Genomic DNA, 21,207 nt, shown 5'->3' with positions numbered 1-21,207 from the left:
AATATGGCCCACTCTGTCTGCCCACGAGGCCCGCGCCATGGTCCACCCCTTAAAAATAGCCGCGGAGGAGAGACCGTCGCGCCGACGAGCAACACGAGCGCAGCTGTCGACGGCCGTTCGATATACGCGTGGACTGTGGGGTGCTAACACCGACCATCCGGAAGTTGAAGTGAGGCAGTTGAAGCCAGACAAACGCAACCAAGACTGACAGTTGCAATTGGAAATATGGTACATGTAACTTGTTTCTAGTAACGCGTTATTGGTAACCAGTTAATTTTTCATTAACTTGCAACTAGTTACTTTTTGGTTATAGTAACTTGTAACTAACACTGTTATCGCAACGCAGGAGGAACTCTAACGGAAAATGCCGTTACAGTTACTCCTGCTTTTATAAACCTTCGCCAACAGAAGCACTCGTTAAAGGCCGACGGTAAACGCTTTTCACTTTTTCGAACTTTCTCTTTCACGATATTCTCTCCACCTTTCAACTTTCCACAATAGGGGTGCCCGAGAAATTCAGAAGTTGTCGCTAAGGGGGGATACTTTCCGTGCAAAAGACCATGTCCAGTATTTTGCAAACCACATGTCGTAAATAAATTATGTTGCCCCGCCGCGGTGGTCTAGTGGCTAAGGTACTCGGCTGCTGACCCGCAGGTCGCGGATTCGAATCCCGGCTGCGGCGGCTGCATTTCCGATGGAGGCGGAAATGTTGTAGGCCCGTGTGCTCAGATTTGGGTGAACGTTAAAGAACCCCAGGTGGTCGAAATTTCCGGAGCCCTCCACTACGGCGTCTCTCATAATCATATAGTGGTTTTGGGACGTTAAACCCTACATATCAATCAAATCAATTATGTTGCAGCTTGATTGACATGTGGGGTTTAGCGTCCCAAAACTACCATATGATTATGAGAGACGCCGTAGCGGAGGGCTTCGGACATTTCGACCACTTGGGGTACTTTAACATGCACCGAAATCTGAGCACACGGGCCTACAGCGTTTCCGCCTCCATCGGAAATGCAGCCGCCGCAGCCGGGATTCGTTCCCGCGACCTGCGGGTCAGCAGCCGAGTCCCTTAGCCACTAGACCACTTCGGCGGGGAAATTATGTTGCAGCTGAACAGCATGATGAGTTCACGAATCCCTTTTGTGTGTGTGTGGGGGGGGGGGGGGGAGTTCGGACACACACACACACACACACACACACACACACACACACACACACACACACACACACACACACACACATATATATATATATATATATATAGTGTGTGTGTGTGTGTGTGTGATCTAACAGACAGTAATGCCAAGGAAAGTACAGGGGAAGTTATTAGAACCAGTGAAATATGAATAAGAAGAAAGAAAAGTGGATGATATATATATATATATATATATATATATATATATATATATATATATATATATATATATATATATATATATATATATATATATATATATATATATATATATAAGAAACCGGACGCGAGTCGCTACGCCTTAAAATAATGCTATCACACTTCACAGGCCATAGCTTTGCCCTAAACAATGCAATGATGCTGGCCCGTGAGGTGGTTGGCGGGACGTCTGGAAAAGTGGTTCTTGCTCCACGACGCACTGGCTTCAAACAGCCACAGCGGCTCTCTACCGAATGTTTGCAAGGAAATGGGTTTCAAATGGGCGTCCGCTCACCTTTTCCTCTTCTGTTTTTTTTTTTTAATTGTGACCGTTGTATACTTACCGCACTCCTGACATTTTGTTAATTAACTGTTGTGTGAAGTCGAAGTAGAGCATTGCCAATCGATTACAAAAAAAGTTTTCAAAAACTGACTCAATAGTTCAAGGCCTCCTCGCTTTTTCAGCTGCTTTGCATGGCTGTTTTCCCGCCACCTGTCAAACAGGACAAGCTCGAGGCCTCGTACGAAAGAATGCTCCACTGACACGTGCTCCAAGAAGAGAGTTGAAAGCTCAAATGATATATATATATATATATATATATATATATATATATATATATATATATATATATATATATATATATATATATATATATATATATATATATAAAATGGGTGCCCTCTTAAAGCGCATCTCCTCATTGCCCGTGGTTTCTACCGGCCACGCTCATTTCCCGCTTTTTTGTTATTTGGTGGCTTTTCTCAATTAAGAAATGAACCGAAGATAATGTTACTGTGGGTAGACACAGTAACTCATTCAACTAACGTATTCAATTAATTTTCTTTAATTATCAAGAGAGTAATGGGTCTTTCCCTTCACTAAACTTATGTTCCGATATCATATGCAACTTATAACATGAACGATTACCTTCCTTTTACGAGTTTGTCTTTTGTATCGAAGTTTCATGAAATTCGAGCTGAAGCGTACACTTCCGGTCGGCTGAGGGCGATTCCAGAGTGCTTCTTCAGGAACATAGCCAAGACGGCTGCGGGAGGATGATCAACCCGTGAACTCACATACAAAAAGATAGGACGCACGGAAGTACTCCCCGTGCCGCCTTCACCGGATGAACTCCTGATGGTCGAATGAATGTATATCGGACCAAAGTATACTTTCTCAAACGATAGGAACTGCTAAATGTTCGATACCTCATTTCTCGCCGCAGTGCGAAGGGTGGTGGTTGATCAACCGTGCATCAACGACGCCTTGCGTGATCCTGCGCGCGTTACAGAAAACTGTGCGAACTCGAATTGACTGAACGGAAATCCGAGATAATATGTGTAATTTGTGTCGCGCCTGCCGCGTAGTTGGCGGCATGCGGCGCCCCGTAATATCCACTGTACTTGGGTTACATGTAATGCACAAGAAAAAGTATGTTTTTATTTTGAGCTCGTTGAAGAATATTATACAATAAATACAATCAATGTGACCCTCGAGCGTGGAAAAAAACGTTTGGGGCCCCAAAGCCATTTGCGTATGCATGCTTTGGGCCACGCAGGAGCGAAGAGATTTCGAATAGGTTTTGGGGCGCTTTGTACACTCAGCACTTGACGACAACCGGCTTCAATGAGTGCCGTCACGTCTGTCCGACGCAAAGCTTTTTGGGCAGGCTTTTCAGCTCCTGCTGAATTCGAGAACTAACGTCCCCAACCCATAACTCAAACGCGGTTTGGGTTTTGCCCATGCGCAGTGGCCTTCACGCTATTTCATTGGGGCCCCTATTCGAAAACTCCCTATTAAAGCACCAGGGGACGTGAAGTGCGACTCGCAAGTTAGCAGCTGATCGTTCATCATCGCTGTCACTCTCTGTGCGTTACGCCCCATGAAACGTCCTCGACACCAAGATGGTTTCTTTGAACACCACTGCTGAAAGTAATCTCAGGAATTCTCTCCGCCGAACTACTTCGATAACACCAATACGGCGCAGAGCCAGGCGGAGCTCTACCAATGGCTCTGACACCCTCCAACATACGAGTTAGTATCCCTCCAAGAAGCGACTTCAGAATCATTTGCAGCGTGCTGCCATCTATCAACTAACCTAAAAATCAAGCGGCGCAACGTTGGCCAAGGTTTGGAAGTGTAAATTGCAAGCCTGCGCTACTCTCCGAGTCCAATGAATGTTATGGGATTCATGCACCACAAAAGCACTGACGAATGCTACACGCACGTAACACGAGGTGAGTTTCAACTGCAAAGGTAGACGATAACTATCCAGCGTGGCTGCAGAAAATGCTCGAAGCCGATATGTGCACTATCAGCGTCAAATGAAACCTGAACAGCGGCAGGCCTACGAGATGGTGTAGTGCGTGTGGTTCAGCTGTCACAGCGGACAAGCACGCATATATGCGCAGAGCTGCCGAACAGTCTGCGCGCGCCAATCAACGGTGATAACTGGACGGCGCCCATTACACTGTCGCGAAGGCTTGCCGCTGTTTCATTTGACGCTGATAGTACTCTCCGGGCTATAATCGAACGCGCGAATTGCCACGTATTTTCACAAAAAAATTTGCCGTTTCACGTGAACGAATCAGATTTATCGCGCCACGGACGGCACGGTATATTTACTGATGCACGAAACATACAAAGTGCTTTGTGTTCGTTTCTCGCCAACGTGCCAACACTGAGGCTTAGCAGAGCCGAACAAGGGAGTGCGTGCCTGCTGATCATCTCCGAGCGGTCGCTCCCGAATTCCGCTAGGCGGCGCGACAGTCTACGAACATTGCGCTATACAAAAAGAGCGCTTCACATGACGCAGCAGATTGATTCCGGGAGACAGGGTGTTGTTTACGCCACCCGAGAGCATTACCGCAACTGGTTTCACTCAAACTATAGCTTTAAGACTGGCGCGCTGTAAGACAACTAGGAGGACTCATGCCTTTGAGTGCGAAATGGACGTATCGAGCGTAAAAAATCGAGTATATAAAAAAAATACACTTTAGATGTTTCAAATGGAATTGAATTGTACTCGAACTACATTATTTGACCTCCGTTCACTAACGCTCGTATGCAACAAGATCAACTGGTGTGACAATACGTTTTGCTGTTAAAGTATCCTTCAGCATTGACAATATGTCAACTCGACGGTCACGATTCTGGTGCCGCGAAATCCAAATAATCTGTAGTCATGTTAGATCACTATTATACGTCATACATTAATATCCAACATGAGTGTGGATGAACACGTAGTAGATATGACAAGTAGAAGTCATGTCAAGAACAGCTCGAGCCCCGATAAATATATGCGGCTGCAATAACGCTACTTTTTTTCTTTTATTTCTTTCTATAATCCACGACGGCGGCGAAACTTTCATCGTATTAATGTATACGTATGTGACATCTATAGCATATGCATGACATCCATTACTCACTGAGATCGTATGATGGCCAATTAAATGGGTGCATCGGGCGGAATACATAGAGGCGCCTTTTGTTGTGATCTAGCACAACACTCTCACATTTAGTGTGGTTCGTTATTTCTATTCGTTTCGCACCAACCTAGCAAGTTGTGAAGGCCTGGCCAGAATCGACACTCCCAAGATTCTAGCGTTGTAAGGCACCTAATTAAACCTTACACTGCTACTTCGTCAGTTGGTACACAATTGGGAAGGTCATTACATAAACACTGCTGGAAACCACGCCTGCGACACACCTTGATCTGTGGTAAGCGCGGAAATAGTAGACGATTTGACTCTTTAGGTCTTTTCAAAGTGAAGTTGGTTGAGCCACCTTGCATTGTGATTAATTATCGTGCGCAAGTTTCGTATGAGATGGTTACGAAGGCACACAAGCGGAAATAACGCGCGGAGACAACAAAATGGGCAGCATAATGCATCCTCTTCTGGCGGACGAATAAACATCTGCTTCAGGGTCAGCACTTTCGAAAATGTGAGCTTTGTCTTGCAAAGTCAAAAGTTCGCCATTATGCCAATGTACGGGGCTGCAGCTTTGCACCCCCCCCCCCTTCCAGAGTCACAGCGTCTTCTCGTTATTATGCCAATGTAGAGGGCTGACTTTGCGCCCCTCTCCTGGGTGACTAAGGGGGGCGGCTACCCCCTCTGCCACGCCTATGAAGTATATAGTTCGACCATTCATAAGAAACCACTCGCGCCCGAGATGGGCGCTCAGCGGCAGGTACACTGTCGTAGAGATTAACTCGCCAAGCCAGCAACATCTGGTACGACGACTTCATATGGAAGCCGTTCGGGTGTCGAAGAGTCGCAAGGCTCGGTGTCGGGTCTCGCGAAGTCGTGTTGTGCCGGGTGTGTGGGAACTCCATTGTGGATCAATCGCAGGTGTGATGTACAGCGGCGAGGAGCACCTTGGCGACCTCCTCAGCCAGCTGGATGTACCTACGTGGCGGTCTGGGTCAGAGCTGAGCCTACCCCTGTTCAGGATTATGATCGTGATGCACCTCGTGGCGGGTCTGCCGGGCAAGCTCAGGCGGCAGAAGTTAGTTACCTTTTGACATTGCGCTGCATGGGCGCCCGCGCACCCCTGCAGATTAGGGAAAATTGCTTTGCGGAGTTTCCTACAGGCCCGCGCACCCCTGCAGATTAGGGAAAATTGCTTTGCGGAGTTTCCTACAGGTAGTTTCATGCCTTTCTGACATGACTTTGTGGCCTGCACGGTATAGTGCTAACGTTGAGTAATTTTTTTTATTTGAATCTCTGTACGATGCACTCACTCACCACACCGCCGTCCCCGGTTCGAGCTGGCCGTCTGCCCGGTTGGCGAATCCCGATACCATAAAAACGCGCGTGCGGTCCTCCCTGATTGATTGATATGCGGGGTTTAACGTCCCAAAACCACCATATGATTATGAGAGACGCCGTAGTGGAGGGCTCCGGAAATTTTGACCACCTGGGGTTCTTTAACGTGCACCCAAATCTGAGCACACGGGCCTACAACATTTCCGCCTCCATCGGAAATGCAGCCACCGCAGCCGGGATTCGAACCCGCGACCTGCGGGTCAGCAGCCGAGTACCTTAGCCACCAGACCACCGCAGCGGGGCGATCCTCCCTGCTTGAAAGCCGCTGTATAGTTGTTCATACTGTTCAAATCCGAGGCATGTACGGCAAATTACCGCCACACAACTCATGTGCATTTCCATACTATTCGTTCGAATGTGTTTATATAGGTGCGCGATTCTAAACGCGATTACAACGGTGTATATTAATAATTATTGGGGTTGAACGTCCTGAAACCACCATATGATTATGAGAGGCGCCGTAGTGGAGGGCGCCGGAACTTTTGAACACCTGGGGTTCTTTAACGTGCACCCAAATCTGAGCACACGGGCCTACAGCATTTTCGCCTCCATCGGAAATGCGGTCGGGATTCGATCCCGCGACTTGCGGGTCAGACGCCGAGTGTCCTAACCACCGTGGCTGGTTACTGCAACCTTATAAAGTTGCCAAATGCCCACTACTAGTCTGTTGGGCAGTATGCGCACCTGGGTAGCACCTCAGCTTTTTTTTTGTTGTTGTTGTTGTGTGACGAATCGGCGTCATGTAATTCACAGGTGCCACGTCGGATGCGGTTTTAGGCTTCTGTCACGCAACATTTAATCTGTTAGCACGACGTCTTGCCCGACAAGTTCCCCGCGGTTCGATTCCAGCCGCGGCGGTCGCATTTGAAATGAGGCGCCCGTGCAGTGTGCAATTTCCGGAGCACCCCCACAACGGCGCGCCTCATAACCATGTCATGGTTGTCACATGTAGAGTCTCAGATATTAATATTATTCTTTCCCGACACGACGGCCTTTTTTGCAGTTTCAAGCACTGACGTGACCACGTGGTAGACTATGTGACTGGCACGCAGAATACTTAAGTTCGACTCCCGCTCGATATATTCTATTCTTTGCATACACCGGGATTTTTCGCTCACGGACGACGACGGCAACTTTAACGCTAACACAGATGAAAGCTGTCCTGACTTTTCAAAGCCGAACTGCTGGGGCCCCAATGGACACAGGTTCAGGCTGGCGTGACTTGGGGGAAGAAATGACGCCAGCGATTCTTCTGATGAATAAAGTTTTTTTTTTTCATTTCAAGATAAAGTTTTGTTCATTCTATTCCATTCTCCTGATTGAAGTAAACCGCATCGTGTTGCGCAGCACTGTGTATCATGTTGGCCAGCAGTTTCGCCGAAAATTAAGTATTTGGCCAATCGAAAGCGGTGTAAAGATTTCCCTCGAGGAATGCGTTCCGCCAAACGTACGAACCAGAAAAGAACGCAAAAAGTTTCAGGCGCTGACGGAGTGCCTTCTCGAGGTGTGTTGAGCGAGTAATTCTGCCAATCAAGTACGCAGCTCTAGTTGGACGAGTGTCCGCACCCGGAACGTTGCAGGGAGGAGGGGGGGGGGGAGATTCACTTCCCTTTCAAAATTTCCGGTTTTGCATGTGTATATATACACGCACACATACAAACACGCGCACGAACATTCATAAAGTATCACTGACTCTTCCCTTTACCGGAAAAAAAAAAATGAAATATGGCGGGCCATGCTACTGGTCTACCAGGTCTTTATTTTTCTTTTTTTGGCTGCCCTCAAGGATGTTTGCGAAAGAGAGCACAGACTCTCCGGAAAAGCTTCCACCGCGGCGTGTCCAAGCATAGACGGAGCCCGAGGTGTGTTATGGTGTTATTTATAAGCGTCACGTGGCTGAATGACGCAAGGGGGCAAACCTACGCGCCAATTTCACCCACACCCGGCGGTGACGTCCGCGACACGAGAAAAACGTGGGCGCCTTTCGAAGTGGCCGCACGATTTATTGCGCACAGCCCCAGGCGCTCTTCCTTTCCGCGCTTTCGGCAAACATCCACACCGAAAGACGCGCGATCTATTGCGAAGGACAGCGGAGTGTAGGAAAGAATAAAAGCACGTATAGATAAAGGCCGTTATCTATCCAAATGATATGCCAACCTATAGCCACTAATATGGCAACCTATAGGTTACGAGCGTAGGGGAAAAAAACTTGGGATTCATTTTCATTCCAGATGTTCATTTCAGCAACCACAGTTTTCCAATTCCGCACCGATTGGAAGGAGAGCTTATTGAAGCAAAGAAGTTAAATTTGTCAATGCTGTGGTGAAATTTTGTGAGTGCACTTACGCATGAACAATTCCAGAAAAGTGATTTCAATTGGGGCTACCGAGGCATTCAGACCAGATGGCGGGAAGCGCACAGCCCCCCCCCCCCCCCCCCCCCGATCCCTCGCAACGTTGGCTTAGCGCCATCATGACTCAATTGGTCCGAAGGCCTATGGGTTTAACAGGATGAGCTGTGTTGGTGTTACAGTGGCGAATTACACCGCTGCAATAAGAGAAATGTCAGCCTTACCGCGAGCACAGTTTTCATAAGCCAGCAGCAAAAGCTTTTGCTATACACGTATAAGTACTTTCTGCCGAGTTTCCTGACAAACCATGCTGTATGCAGTAGAATCCGCACATATCGAACTCACTAAAAAAAAGACGAGAATTACTTCGATACACCGTAAAATTCGACGTAAAACTTGGATTTTGATGCGAATTGAGGCACGCAAACTGATTTCACGAAACTGCTTCATAATAATGCGAGGAAGGCGACTTCGCGCAACGAACGTTTTTCTTTCTCTCTCTCTCTCTCTCTCTTTTTTTTTTTTTTTTTGCAGGATCTTATTTTTGCGACGATTTTAGTCGCAGAAGGGGGTTATATTGCCACGGCGGATTGTCGGCGAAAGAAAAAAAAAAAAAATGCGGCACTGATACGGCCCTCCCAATCTGACCACTTACTCATGCGGGAAAGCCCCCCCCCCCCCCCCCCCCCGAGTGAGAAAAAGCAAACTAAGTCAAATTGTTGCATTTTATTTTTTTTTTTGAATTTTTTTCTAAATAGACAATCAGTAAGTGTGCAACAGCTGTGTTGACAGCAGTAGAGGGCAGGTCATGATATAGGTTTTCTAGCCGTTATCCTAGCAGGCGAAAGCATCATGTGCCTCAGTCGCATGAGGTTGAAAAAAAAAAAAAAAAAGCTCACGTGTCCTGGCACACAATAAGAAGTAAAAACCAGCGTGCGCGCCGGAATTAAACAAAGGCATTCTGCGAGCCAGTCCATCGCGGAGGGGGTAACTAACGTTTTAGACAAGCGGACTTCAAGGCTGCGGACAAGTCCGCTCATCCAAACCTTAGCTCCAACGACACACCGTGCTCCAAGGATTTTTCATCGCTTCCAGTTCATGATACGAATGACTTGCGCTACCGCGCCAACGGCGCTATACGTAAGCTTGCGCGAATTTCACCGAATACTCGATCGAATAATTCATATTCGCTTCGGCTCAAATTTCTATTTATCGAAATATATTTGCAACCAACGGATACGTCATTTTTTTTTTTTTTTTCACGTATAGTCCGCTTGAGAAGGTGGTTTCACGTCCGCGCATGAAGCTACAGCTCAAGGTGGCGCTGGCATATAACCCGCACTCCGACACATTTTGAGGGGGTCTTAAAAAACACGTTACAAGCGCGAACTGCGGGAGATTTTAGGATGTAACCTACTTAACCGCACATAACATGCGTCCCTTATTACAACAAATATTAGAAGGGGCCACGCGCACAGTCTCGTCCGAGAACTGCAAAGCGCCGAGCAAGCCCCTCAAGTTCGATATCTGGGGTTTAACGTCCCAAAAACCACCACCTAATTATGAGAGACGCCGCAGTGGAGGGCTCCAGAAATTTTGACCACCAATTTTTTATCATAATCATCAGCCTGCCTACGTACACTGCAGGACAAAGCCCTCTCCCATGTTCCGCCAGTTAACCCGGTCCTGTGCTTGCTGCTGCCAATTTATAGACGCAAACTTCTTAATCTCATCTGCCCACCTAATCTTTTGTCTCCCCCTAACCCGCTTGCCTTCTCTGGGATTCCAGTTTGTTACCCTTAATGACTAGCAGTTATCCTGCCTACGCACTACATGCCCAGCGCATGTTCATTTCCTCTTCTTGATTTCAACTATGATATCCTTAATTACGGTTTCTCATCCGATTCACTCTGACTTATTCTTGTCTCTTAAGGTTACATCTATCATCTCTTTTTTCATCGCTCACTGCATCGTCCTCAATTTAAACTGAACCCTCTTTGCAAGTCGCCATGTTTCTGCTCCATAGCTAAGTACCGGCAAGATGCAGCTGTGATGTACCTTCCTGTTATGGATAGGGGCAATCTACCAGTCATGATTTGAGAGTGCTTGCCAAATGTGCTCCATCCCATTCTTATTCTTCTAGTTACATCAATCTCGTGCAGCTCAGCAGTTATTACCTGTCCTAAGTAGACGTAATCTTTTACAACTTCAAGTGCACTTTTACCTATCTCAAAGCGCTGTTCTCTTCTGAGGTTGTTGTACATTACTTTCGTTTTCAGCAGATTAATTTTGAGACCTACCTTTCTGCTCTCCTTGTCTAATTCAGTAATCATGAGTTGCAATTCATCCCCTGAGTTACTCAGCAATGCAATGTCATCGGCAAACTGCAGGTTACTAGGGTACTCTTCATTAACTCTTATCCCTAACTCTTCCCATTCTAGGCCTCTGAAGACTTCCTATAAGCACGCGGTACATAGCATTGGCGAGATGGCATCCCCTTGTCTTACACCCTTCTTGATTGGTATTCTGTCGCTTTCTTTATGGAGAGCTAAGGTGGCAGTTGGTTCTCTGTAGATTTCTTCAAGGATGTTTATGTATGATTTGTGAACAGCCTGATTCTGCAGTGTCTACATGACTGCTGATATTTCTACTGCATCAAATGCCTTCTCGTAATCTATCAAGGCTACGTATAATGGTTGGCTGTTTTCTGAGCATTTCTCTATCACCTGATTGATAGTATGAATTTGGTGGATTGTTGAGCAGCCTGTTCTAAATCCTGCTTGTTCCTTTGGTTGATTGAATTCTAATGTCTTAATTCTGTTAAAAATTACCTTTGTAAATAGCTTGTATACGATGGAGAGCAAGATGATCGACCTGTAATTCTTCGAGTCCTTGTCATCTCCTTTCTTATGTACTTAGATGATGTTAGCATTCTTCCAAGATTCTGGCAACCTCCCCATCAGGAGACACTTTGTAAAAAGGGTGGCTAGTTTTTCTAATACAATCTGTCCTCCGTTTTTCAGCAGATCTGATGTTACCTGATCCTCACCAGCACCTTTGCCTCTCTGCATTCTCTCCAAAGCTTTTCTGACTTTTTCTGTCATTACTGGTGCAATGTCGTCTGGTTTACTGTTAGTTCCTACATCATGGTCGTGGTTGTCTCGGCTACTGTACAGATCTCTGTAAAACTCTTCTGCTATTTTAACTATCCTATCCATAATGGTAGTTACTTTGCCTTCCTTGTTCCTTAGTGCATACATCTGGGTTTTACCTATCCCAAGCTTTCTCTTCACCACTTTGACGCTTCCTGTGTTCTTTAGAGCATGTTCGATTCTCTCCATGTTATACCTTCTTAGATCGGGTTCTTTAACGTGCACCCAAATCTGAGCACATGGGCCTACAGCATTTCCGCCTCCACTGAAAATGCATCCGCCGCAGTCGGGATTCGATGACCTGACCTGCGGGTTAGCAGCCGAGTACTTTAGCCACTAGACCACCGCGACAGAGCAGCCCCTCAAGTTCACCTATGCACTTAAAGAACTGTACGGGTTTTCCTGTAAAGTGGAATATGCCAACTTTCAAGGCGGTAGTGCGCCAGAATGTCCACGAGTGGAAAAACAATCAGGGGAACGATTCACAAAACATCTGGTTTATAAGTGATGTCTGATATTTCCTAGACACCTTCGGTAATGTTTCAAACATCCCAATTGGCTGTCACTTATGAAAAATTCCAATGCATCATCGTTTTTTCTTTCTGTGTATAGAACCGTATGTTTTCAACGTTTAGGCAGTACCTCAAGTAACAACTGAGCTATGTCCCAGAAGGCCAAGGTAGACAAACATATAGAAGAGCATATTTTACAGCTTAAATAGCATGCTGCCGGCTATGATAAACTAAACAAAAGTAGATGGAATGTCCAGAAGTGCACCAGTTTTCAAAGACAGTTATCAATATAACTCGTGTTAAACAAAATATCACATCAACCTGAAATTAAAATCATAGTTTCCCAGCAAATATAACACACTGCTCTGCCAGTGGTGCTCAAGCTGATGAAAGCCCTACAGTGATGCATTTCTAAATAAAAATAAAAAATAACCAGAATCAGACACATTTACTGGGCAGTCAATTGCTACACTAGTTTGATTATTGTTCAATATCAGACGAATTATTGAAACTAAGTTTGCCTCTTGCATTATGGTCTCACTGTCACCCAATACTATTGTATGTGCAATTGAAAGCTACTGCTCCTGTCTATAGGTTTTTATTTGTCCCTAGTAGCTATGTTAGTATAAATATTGCCCCCATTTACCAAGTATAGAGAGCTTGAACAGATATTAAATGCAAAGCATTTCTTTTTGCACTGCAAGCACTTTTGCATCTGTCTGTCTGTCTAACCGCTTACGTCGGGATGCTCTCGCGATAACCCCTTAACTTGGCGTGACCCGCAATTAGTATGAGGGGGCAAGATGGTTTGACGAATGTGACGCCCTGGGTCAAGACATGAATAATGTCACAATCCCATCAAGGAAGTCGAACACTTCCCGCCAGGCAGCGGACCATACCTACACAGGGTTCGTACAGTTTTCCCAAGGAAAAAATCAAGGATATCCAAGGCCTGTCCAGGACCTGTCGCAGGTTTCTCAAGGACTTAAGTGCATGGCACAAAAATGTAGATATATTACTCAAAAATTCAAAAACTGGCCGATTTTTTGCCCTTTTAATAAATAAAGGGACATCACAATTATAAAAAAAATACGGTCTCTTACCTTCTCAAGATCACCAGAATGAACGTTTACAAAAGTGGTTGATATTGCTCCAGTATAGGCTTGAAGTTTACTAACTATATTCAGAGTGTTCTTTGCAGTGTTATTTAACCTATACAAGGATAAGTAAACATATATTACAATGATAATGATTAGCATAGATCTCTTTGCAAGTCTTAAACACCACGAAAAAAGCTCACAATACCTAATGACCTTTTAAAACAGCAGTTAGGATTTTTCCAGTATAAGCTTGGTGATGTTCACCAAATATGTTCAGAACATTCAGAGTAATGCTATTTTACTAGTACAAATATAAATAAATACATAGAATTTATGCACTTCGTGTCATCTGCGAGGGGAGCTAATGAGGGGGTCACAATTTTACACGTCTGCGGCGAGTGCACGGACTTGCAAAATGGCAAACCTCTTGCTTTCTAATTCTACAAGCAAGAAATTAAACATGTTCTTGAATGTTTTTAATTTAGTTTGGAAGGAATACCTAGGAAGCCATATTTCCTGACAAGCTTGGTCGGTTCACTCAGCACTCCTTTTTAGCAGGCACTGAACTTCATTCCTTTGTAATGGCATCCTGTGCAACTGCTGCAAGGACATTTCGATATCACAAGCGTTCTTCTTTAGGCTTAAGCAGCATGCTGCAAGTGTTGAGCTGACAGTTGCTCATTGTGTGTGTTCTTTTGGAGTGTTTTTTTCTTTATTATTATTGAGAGGCACGCATTGGAAGTATCGATTTGCTTGCATTCTTCATGTGATGTTTTAATTTTTCGCTATTACATTGAATGCTTTGCCCTCATCCCAAAACTGATTTTTTTCGGTGTAGCTCTGTAAAATGGAACCACGTGGGCTCGCTCCACATTACTGCTTTTGAAATGGGGAGTTTGTCATGTTACCTAACTGGTCTACCACATCAGTGAGGTCACAATGTTGACATAAGTGGGCACTGCCAAGAAAATTCAAGAACTTTCAAGGACGGGGAAAAATTCCAGGACTTTCAAGGGCCTTGAAAATGTATTTTTCAAATTCAAGGGTCTGTACGCACCCTGTCGCAGGCAGGTATGTGCCACTGGTATGCGGGTATGTGCCACAGGTGATTGACACTTATCTACTAAGGGGCGACCAAAACACACACGGGATATTTTACATGGGATATTTTAACGCATGGGACTTAAGAAAAACTTGACATTGGCAGCAATGACCCAATGAGTGCAAAGAATAAATGTCAGGGTCCCAGCAGGCATTGAACCCAAGCATTGTGCATGGCAATCAAGCATTCTACCACAGAGCCACGCCAGCTCTCAGAACTACTTTTCAAATAGACCCTGATGTTCATGAAACATCAACTGTGGTTGCAGTGCTAAGTTACCCGATTATATAAACCATACATTTGTACTCCTTTGATACCGCCGTCATGTCAGGTTAGCGTCAATTGTAGTTAGGCACCATGCCCTGAAATTGATTTATGTAGCAGTGTGCAGGGCTATCATCTGTGCGAGCACCAGCACATTATATCAGCTTATCGCTTCTGGTGTTGCTAATACTCATGTTCCTGTGGGCATCATTGCGCAAGTGCAAACAAGTGCTTATATAAACATCTGCAACTCTTAAACTTATGTCTGTGAATGCAACATATATTTAGCATCATTTCATGCTATGTCGCTCAATAAAAAAATTACAATATGGTCGCCTTCCCTCCGCATGCTTTGCTTAACGTTCATTCCCAATATACGTGGGATCTGCCGAATTTTTATTACATCAGTACATCCAACTAATTTCTATGTCGTGTACATATCCACAATGTGGTGTCTATAATGCCACATACATGTCATGTAGCCATGCATAGCATCTTTGAAGTTTTTGTCACCATATCCACTGCATAGCTTTTTCAGAGGCTCTAGTTACACTCAAACATAAATACTTGCCCAAGTCCATTGTGGTGTAAAATTACAAGACGATAATAAAACCGATTTAAAGATTTTTTTAATGTGATGTTGACTTTCACAAATATTGAGAAGTAACTATGATGCACCAAAATGAATCACTTCATAGTGCACCACTTCTGCACAAGGAATATCTCGATAATGCAATACGCCTTGCCTATGGTCTCAATATGGGCATTTTCGGTAGCTACTTTGCAATGTTTTCATTGCACTGTCCGAATACTCTGGACATCACAGTTGCTTATCACAAATAGTAAATTGAAACACTTTGTGTAATAAATAATTAAAAGCTGTGACAGCTTTTATTGGCATTAACAGGAATTCATAAGCAGACTGATGATAGTGCTATACTTGAGCATTGCTTTGTGACAAGCAATTATACAGCACCACCTCCACAGTGCTTCTAATTCGTGAACACAAATATGGCATCAGATAGCGTACCGTGAAAAAACATAAAAGACTAAATAAATATGACCCAGATATTTCAGTGAAGTAAAATTAAGGAATGTGGCTGGAGATCCATGTGCCTTGACAAATCAAATCTGTTCCCATGCACTTCATCCAAATGAAACAAAAAGTGGCAAAAAGCACATCATGCTATTCTTTTTCCTACACCTTCTGCCATATGCAATTGGACCCAGACAACAGCTGCATAATTTGGCCAAGCCGACAACTGGCAAAGTGAAAATACCTGTAGTAAAAAACAAGGCAAGGGGGGGAGGTGACTCCATTTAAATAAGAAGCGAAAAGGAGGGGAAGTCAGTAATCCACAATTTGTATAGTACCACAGTAGCTGGCAGGTGTTTGAGGTTCTTTGAGAACAGAAAAAAAAAAAGACATAACAGGATATTCATATTCCTGTAAAAGTGTAGAAGAGAGAATTTTAAAGAATGGCAGAAATTATCTGCTCACTAAAAATGAAATTTCAAATAAGTATTTAATTGCTCATTTAAGGAGTGCAATGGCAAGTAAAAAACAATTCAACTTGCAATAAGTTTCACAGTGAGTATATGCCTCATAGTTTCTGTCGGCCTAAGTGTCAATGTCTCCCGCCTAGTATTAAAATCTTAACAAGAAGTAATGCCAACTGCCATAAGCAGCAAAATCATCAGCCGAGAGCCAGGCAACCAAAGAGACGTGGTCCAGCACGTGCTTAGCATCCTGGAACGCCAGCGGCCGAAAGCTACGCCCCCACGGGTTTGACGCGAGTAGGCTGCTGCTCCGGGACGTCCGAGCACGCTAGTGTCTCGCTTTAATCCCCCTACCCCTTCCCCCCTTTATGCCGGATCGTCAATAAAGTTGTTTCACTCACTCACTCAACTGCTCACAAATGACGTGTCTTCTTCCTTGCCCCACCTCCACTGTAGAAGAATGTGACCTCACGTATCATTCACATGTGTCATCTATCTACATGACATGTAGGGCATCCAAAGTTTTGACATAAAGTCGCAACAGTGGTAACCTTTCCCTGCAGGTATATTCAGTGAATTCCGAACGAGATATTTCTCATATAGATTTGTCCCAGAAAAATGGTGCTGTATAAACTTGAGAACCTATGCAACTGAACAGCAAAGCACAATACAGTATGTGAGGCAGGCTTCAAAATTACAATGGGGAAAAAAGGTGAGAACAGTTGTAACAGAGGGCCTCAGCGCACATCATGAGACTGTTGATGGCGAAAATCAATCAGAAGCCTTTGGCCACAATGTAGACAAGTAACTTTTTCATTAGTCATCAAAGAAAACAGTGACTGCCACATTTTGAATACAATCAGGTGAATAGTTTGTTTTTATTCGATTAAGCCTTACAATAAAACACAAGCGAAATAGAAAAAGAAGAAAAAACATTTACTGGTTTGGAGAACCTACATTACTAATTAATGAGAAATGGCCAGTCGGGGATGTGCTTTATGGTTTATATGACTTCGTATGTCGCACCGGCACATATTAATCATGTGCCAGTAGATACAAATTGCCATGTAGGAACTTGTTTAATAATGTTCCTGAATCACTGAATCGTGCAAACACCACCTTCACTGCTTCTGAGACTTGCAACTGCAACATGGAGGTCAGTCATGCGGCAGATGCATGCCAGTTCTTAGCAATGTTGGCGAATATCACTGCTGGCATGATCCTTCATTAAGCAAAAAGTCACACAATATACCGAAAAAAAAAAAACGATTCCAAAAACGACTTTCGCACTGCATGCTCATGCAACCTGAGGAACCAGCACAAACGGCATCAAGCACAGGCACCGGAACTGACCGTGATGAATTTCCCGGCCTTCAAGAAGCCGAAGGTCTTGAATTGAGAAACACTGCTTCCTCTTGATTGGATCATTGGTACCATCCTGTCAAGAAAAATCAGTCAGTATAAAAAGTAAGGGGAGTATGATATGCAGTTAGGCTGCCTACTTCTACTGCATGCACAGGCAAAGCCGTTTTTTTGTCGCAAGGCATGTGTGCGGCTGAATATTCAAGTGCGTCTGTGCCCGGTGGCCGTTATGACGGAAGAGACGAAGTGCTTGTAAACAAATGTGACTTTTGCTTGCACTCAGACAGTACACACATACGGAGGATTACATGGGCGCTAGACTGTTAGGAAAACATGCGGTAGTAGTACCTGAATTTCTACGATGAACCGAATGCCAGGGCCGTATTCGCGAACGACTCCCTTGAACTTGACGATCCCTTCAAACTTGTCCTTCACCACAACGCGCTTGTTTTCGCTTATAACGGGTATCTCCTTCAGCCACTCTTGGTCGCGGTATATCTTGAGCCGGTTACGCACAGGTTTGACCGGCAACAACACGAGAGCTTCGAGGGACGTCACTTCGCGCAGGATTTCCCTGTTACACAGTATCACACCGGAGTCCCCGGGGTCCAAGGACTGAACCTTCACCTTCGATTCATAAGGATCGTCAGCAAGGACTTCGAACAACGTCCCAGCATCAAACCGCGGATTTTGGATGTCTCGATCCAAGAGGACTTTCGGTTTGTGACTTTGGGTGGTGCGGTTCATGCCGAAACGGCTTGCTCATAAGGCCGGTTCGTGAAGCGCGAATGCCGAGAGCGGTAATTGTTTCCTACTTGGATTACTGCTGCTCCTAATCTAGACATTGAAACGTTGACTGCAATAACGCCGGCGGCAGCTGGAAAACCAAGGCGTCAGTTTGAGTGACATGGCGGAACGGCGAGAGAGGAACGACTCGGCGTTGTTCAGCTTCCAAGGCACCTGCAGTATAGTTGTACTGACTATCATTATACTTATTTCCAAACAACGATGGTGCAACGCGCCGCTGATCAAGTCGAACCTGTCAAATTTACATGGACCCTGCAGGAGCCGCCGACAGGCCCAGATAAGAAACCCGAACACAACAAACCCTTCATTATAAGCCTATTTCAATCAGCCGCTCGGATGTAAAAGCAATGATTGCAAAAATACATTGCTTGATTGCTACAAAACCATATATTTATTTACATCAGCAAATAAGCTTTAAAAATTTATTTTATATATGACGTATTACTGGCTGCACAACTGATTTAGGCTAGTGATGATGATAGTGCACGTGCTAATGTTCTCATAGAGAGTGGTTGGCCTAAGCTCGTACCGTGCAGCCGTCGCGCGAAGTGAAAAATTCGGCGTTCCCCTGCTCGTTGGTTTTTGTAGGTGTTCAATGCTGCAACCTTAGAACACGTAGTGCAATCAGCTCTGTTGCGATGTAGCTGCGACCTACAAGAAGTGTACTGCGTTATTCGTGGCTAAGAATGTCCAAGACAGCCGATAATAGTTTTTTGTTGCTGTTCGGTTATCCACTAACCGATAGAGCTGTTGTGTTCAGGCAGTTCGCGCAAAATGTGTTAAAGCGCTCGGACCATTTTTATGTAGTGTGGGACTGCGAAGCATGGAATCATTCAGAACATATTGCCACTACTATAATAGAAGTAGGTGGCAATACCAAAAACTTTCCAGCGCACCACTTTATTGTTGTGCGCGCCTTGCGTTCTACTACACTACATATTCTTTTTCTTTTATTAACAACGTGATGATTTACAAGACGTATCTCAAATGCCTCAAAACCTTTAGCATTCTGGGTAAACACTACGTAATCTGCAGTGTTAAAACGTCCCGATGACGCCACCATACCAATGGGGACGTTTTCACTTTGTGGATTGTGTTCTGTACTTCACAGAGTTCCCAGTTAGGTAATAAAATTTTCTATCTCGGTAACTTCTCACCGCACAACTTGAAAAAAATAAATAAATCACGTATATTTATCTGCAGGAACAAATATTCTTAACTTCACAGGTTTAAGTTTAGGGCAAATTTACCAAAAAAAAAAGTTTCAAGGTGTTTTAAAGAACACTTAATTCATTGGCCTAACATCTTTCTTATTATGTAATGATACATATTTTTCATATATGGGAAGTTGAAATTTATTGAATTAGAGATTACCTAAAACAACCTTTGTTGATCATTGCTAGTCAACAAAGATTGCTTTGTTGACAATTTGACCATTGCTAGTAACAGGATATATGGTAAAATAGGGAATGATACAGGTCCCATGAAGATATCCACTCTTCTATCGGGGCAGTTAAGTATTCTACAGGAATAAAAAATGTTATCCACCTTTACAATGGTGAAAGCGATGTATACTTGCATTTGATGAGAATAGAATACATTATGGGTCCCAATAGCTGCTGTACAAGTAGATTTATTAACTTGTATTGATCAATTCAAGAACTGCAGACACTTGCACACCTGTAAAAGCACATGAAGCGAAGCCACTTATGGTAGGTGTGAACTTCTTTGTATGTTTGTCAGCCCCTCGGGTGGCCCGACACTCATCTTGTGGTGGTATTAGTTTAGCTTATGACAAAAAAAAAACACACACACACCTTCAGTCATACACTAGCACTGTAACATGCTTGTATTAGATTTTGCGCTATGTCTGAAGACATATTTGCATGGTATAATTATGTAAATAAAGTATAATTCTCATGTCAAAAAGCTTAGCACTATTAGCAACTATGATGTAAAAAATATATATATATTTTTACATAATAGCCCGTGTTGTGTTACTTCTCTGCTTTTCTACGCATTAGTTCTAATTACACCTATGCATACCATATGCATGTGCCTATACAGGCTATCAGGTATATTGCATGATAGAATAGATCACCAGAAACTTTATTGGTGTGTCAGGTATATCGTTTTTTAATCTAATAACACAAAATAATAAAATATTTGTTCTATTAAATCTTTTCTTGGGCTTGACAAATTAAGCAAATAAGCAGAGCATCCATGGACATGCATTTGGTTGCATTAGAGTCGCGGCCTTTTAGAGTACTTTGGCATGTTTTAGATGCTGCCTAGAACGAAATGAGATGCCCTGCATTCATTTTTCCAGTTTCTTGCCAACCATGATAATGGTTGGCAAAATACTTGCAAAATGAGATACCGGAAGAACAACCTACTTGTGTGCAGGGTAATTCTGTAGACATACTCAACATACATGATGATAAGGTTCTAACCAACTAGCCCAAATAGCCGTTCTTGTTCAATACTCAACATAGTTTTCTCGGCTGATCACTTCCCTTCAGATAAAGTTGATGTTCAACTTCTAGGCGGTATATGAGACCATTATGAAGTACTGACCACCGCGCTTGTACTGTCCACTTAATTTCTTGTCTCCTCCCTAGCTTAATTCTCTGCAGCAACTGTAGTGCAATTTTTTCAGTCAAGTAGTGGCTCGTTCAGTCCCTGTCAATGGCCTCATAATACCTTCCAAGTCGACTGTCAATTATCTTGATTTTTTATGAATGCCAACAATTCTAGCGTCGTCGCTCATCTTTTCTGCGAATATAGCTCCTTTCAAGAGCTTGCTTGCTCGCTCTGGGCCTGCCGTCGTTG

The 21,207-nt window shown here is 44.1% G+C and overlaps 1 protein-coding gene across 3 annotated transcripts in view; it reads right to left on the bottom strand.

The window, feature by feature from the left end:
- The window catches only part of CYLD (ubiquitin carboxyl-terminal hydrolase CYLD), a 125,517-nt gene extending 106,850 nt beyond the window's left edge, over nt 1-18,667 (bottom strand). For all 3 annotated transcript variants that reach the window (XM_075878165.1, XM_037428536.2, XM_037428537.2), the window contains exons 1-2: nt 17,917-18,667; nt 17,560-17,644 (exon numbers count right to left, since the gene is read on the bottom strand). In XM_075878165.1, coding sequence (XP_075734280.1) covers nt 17,560-17,644; nt 17,917-18,315 — 484 coding nt within the window. In that variant the 5' untranslated portion in view covers nt 18,316-18,667. The remainder of the gene's footprint in view (nt 1-17,559; nt 17,645-17,916) is intronic.
- Between the last annotated feature and the right edge of the window lie 2,540 nt (nt 18,668-21,207).

Source organism: Rhipicephalus microplus, chromosome X (assembly GCF_043290135.1).
Source record: "Rhipicephalus microplus isolate Deutch F79 chromosome X, USDA_Rmic, whole genome shotgun sequence".
NCBI lineage: Eukaryota > Metazoa > Arthropoda > Arachnida > Ixodida > Ixodidae > Rhipicephalus > Rhipicephalus microplus.
This window is presented reverse-complemented; position numbering and strand designations above follow the sequence as displayed.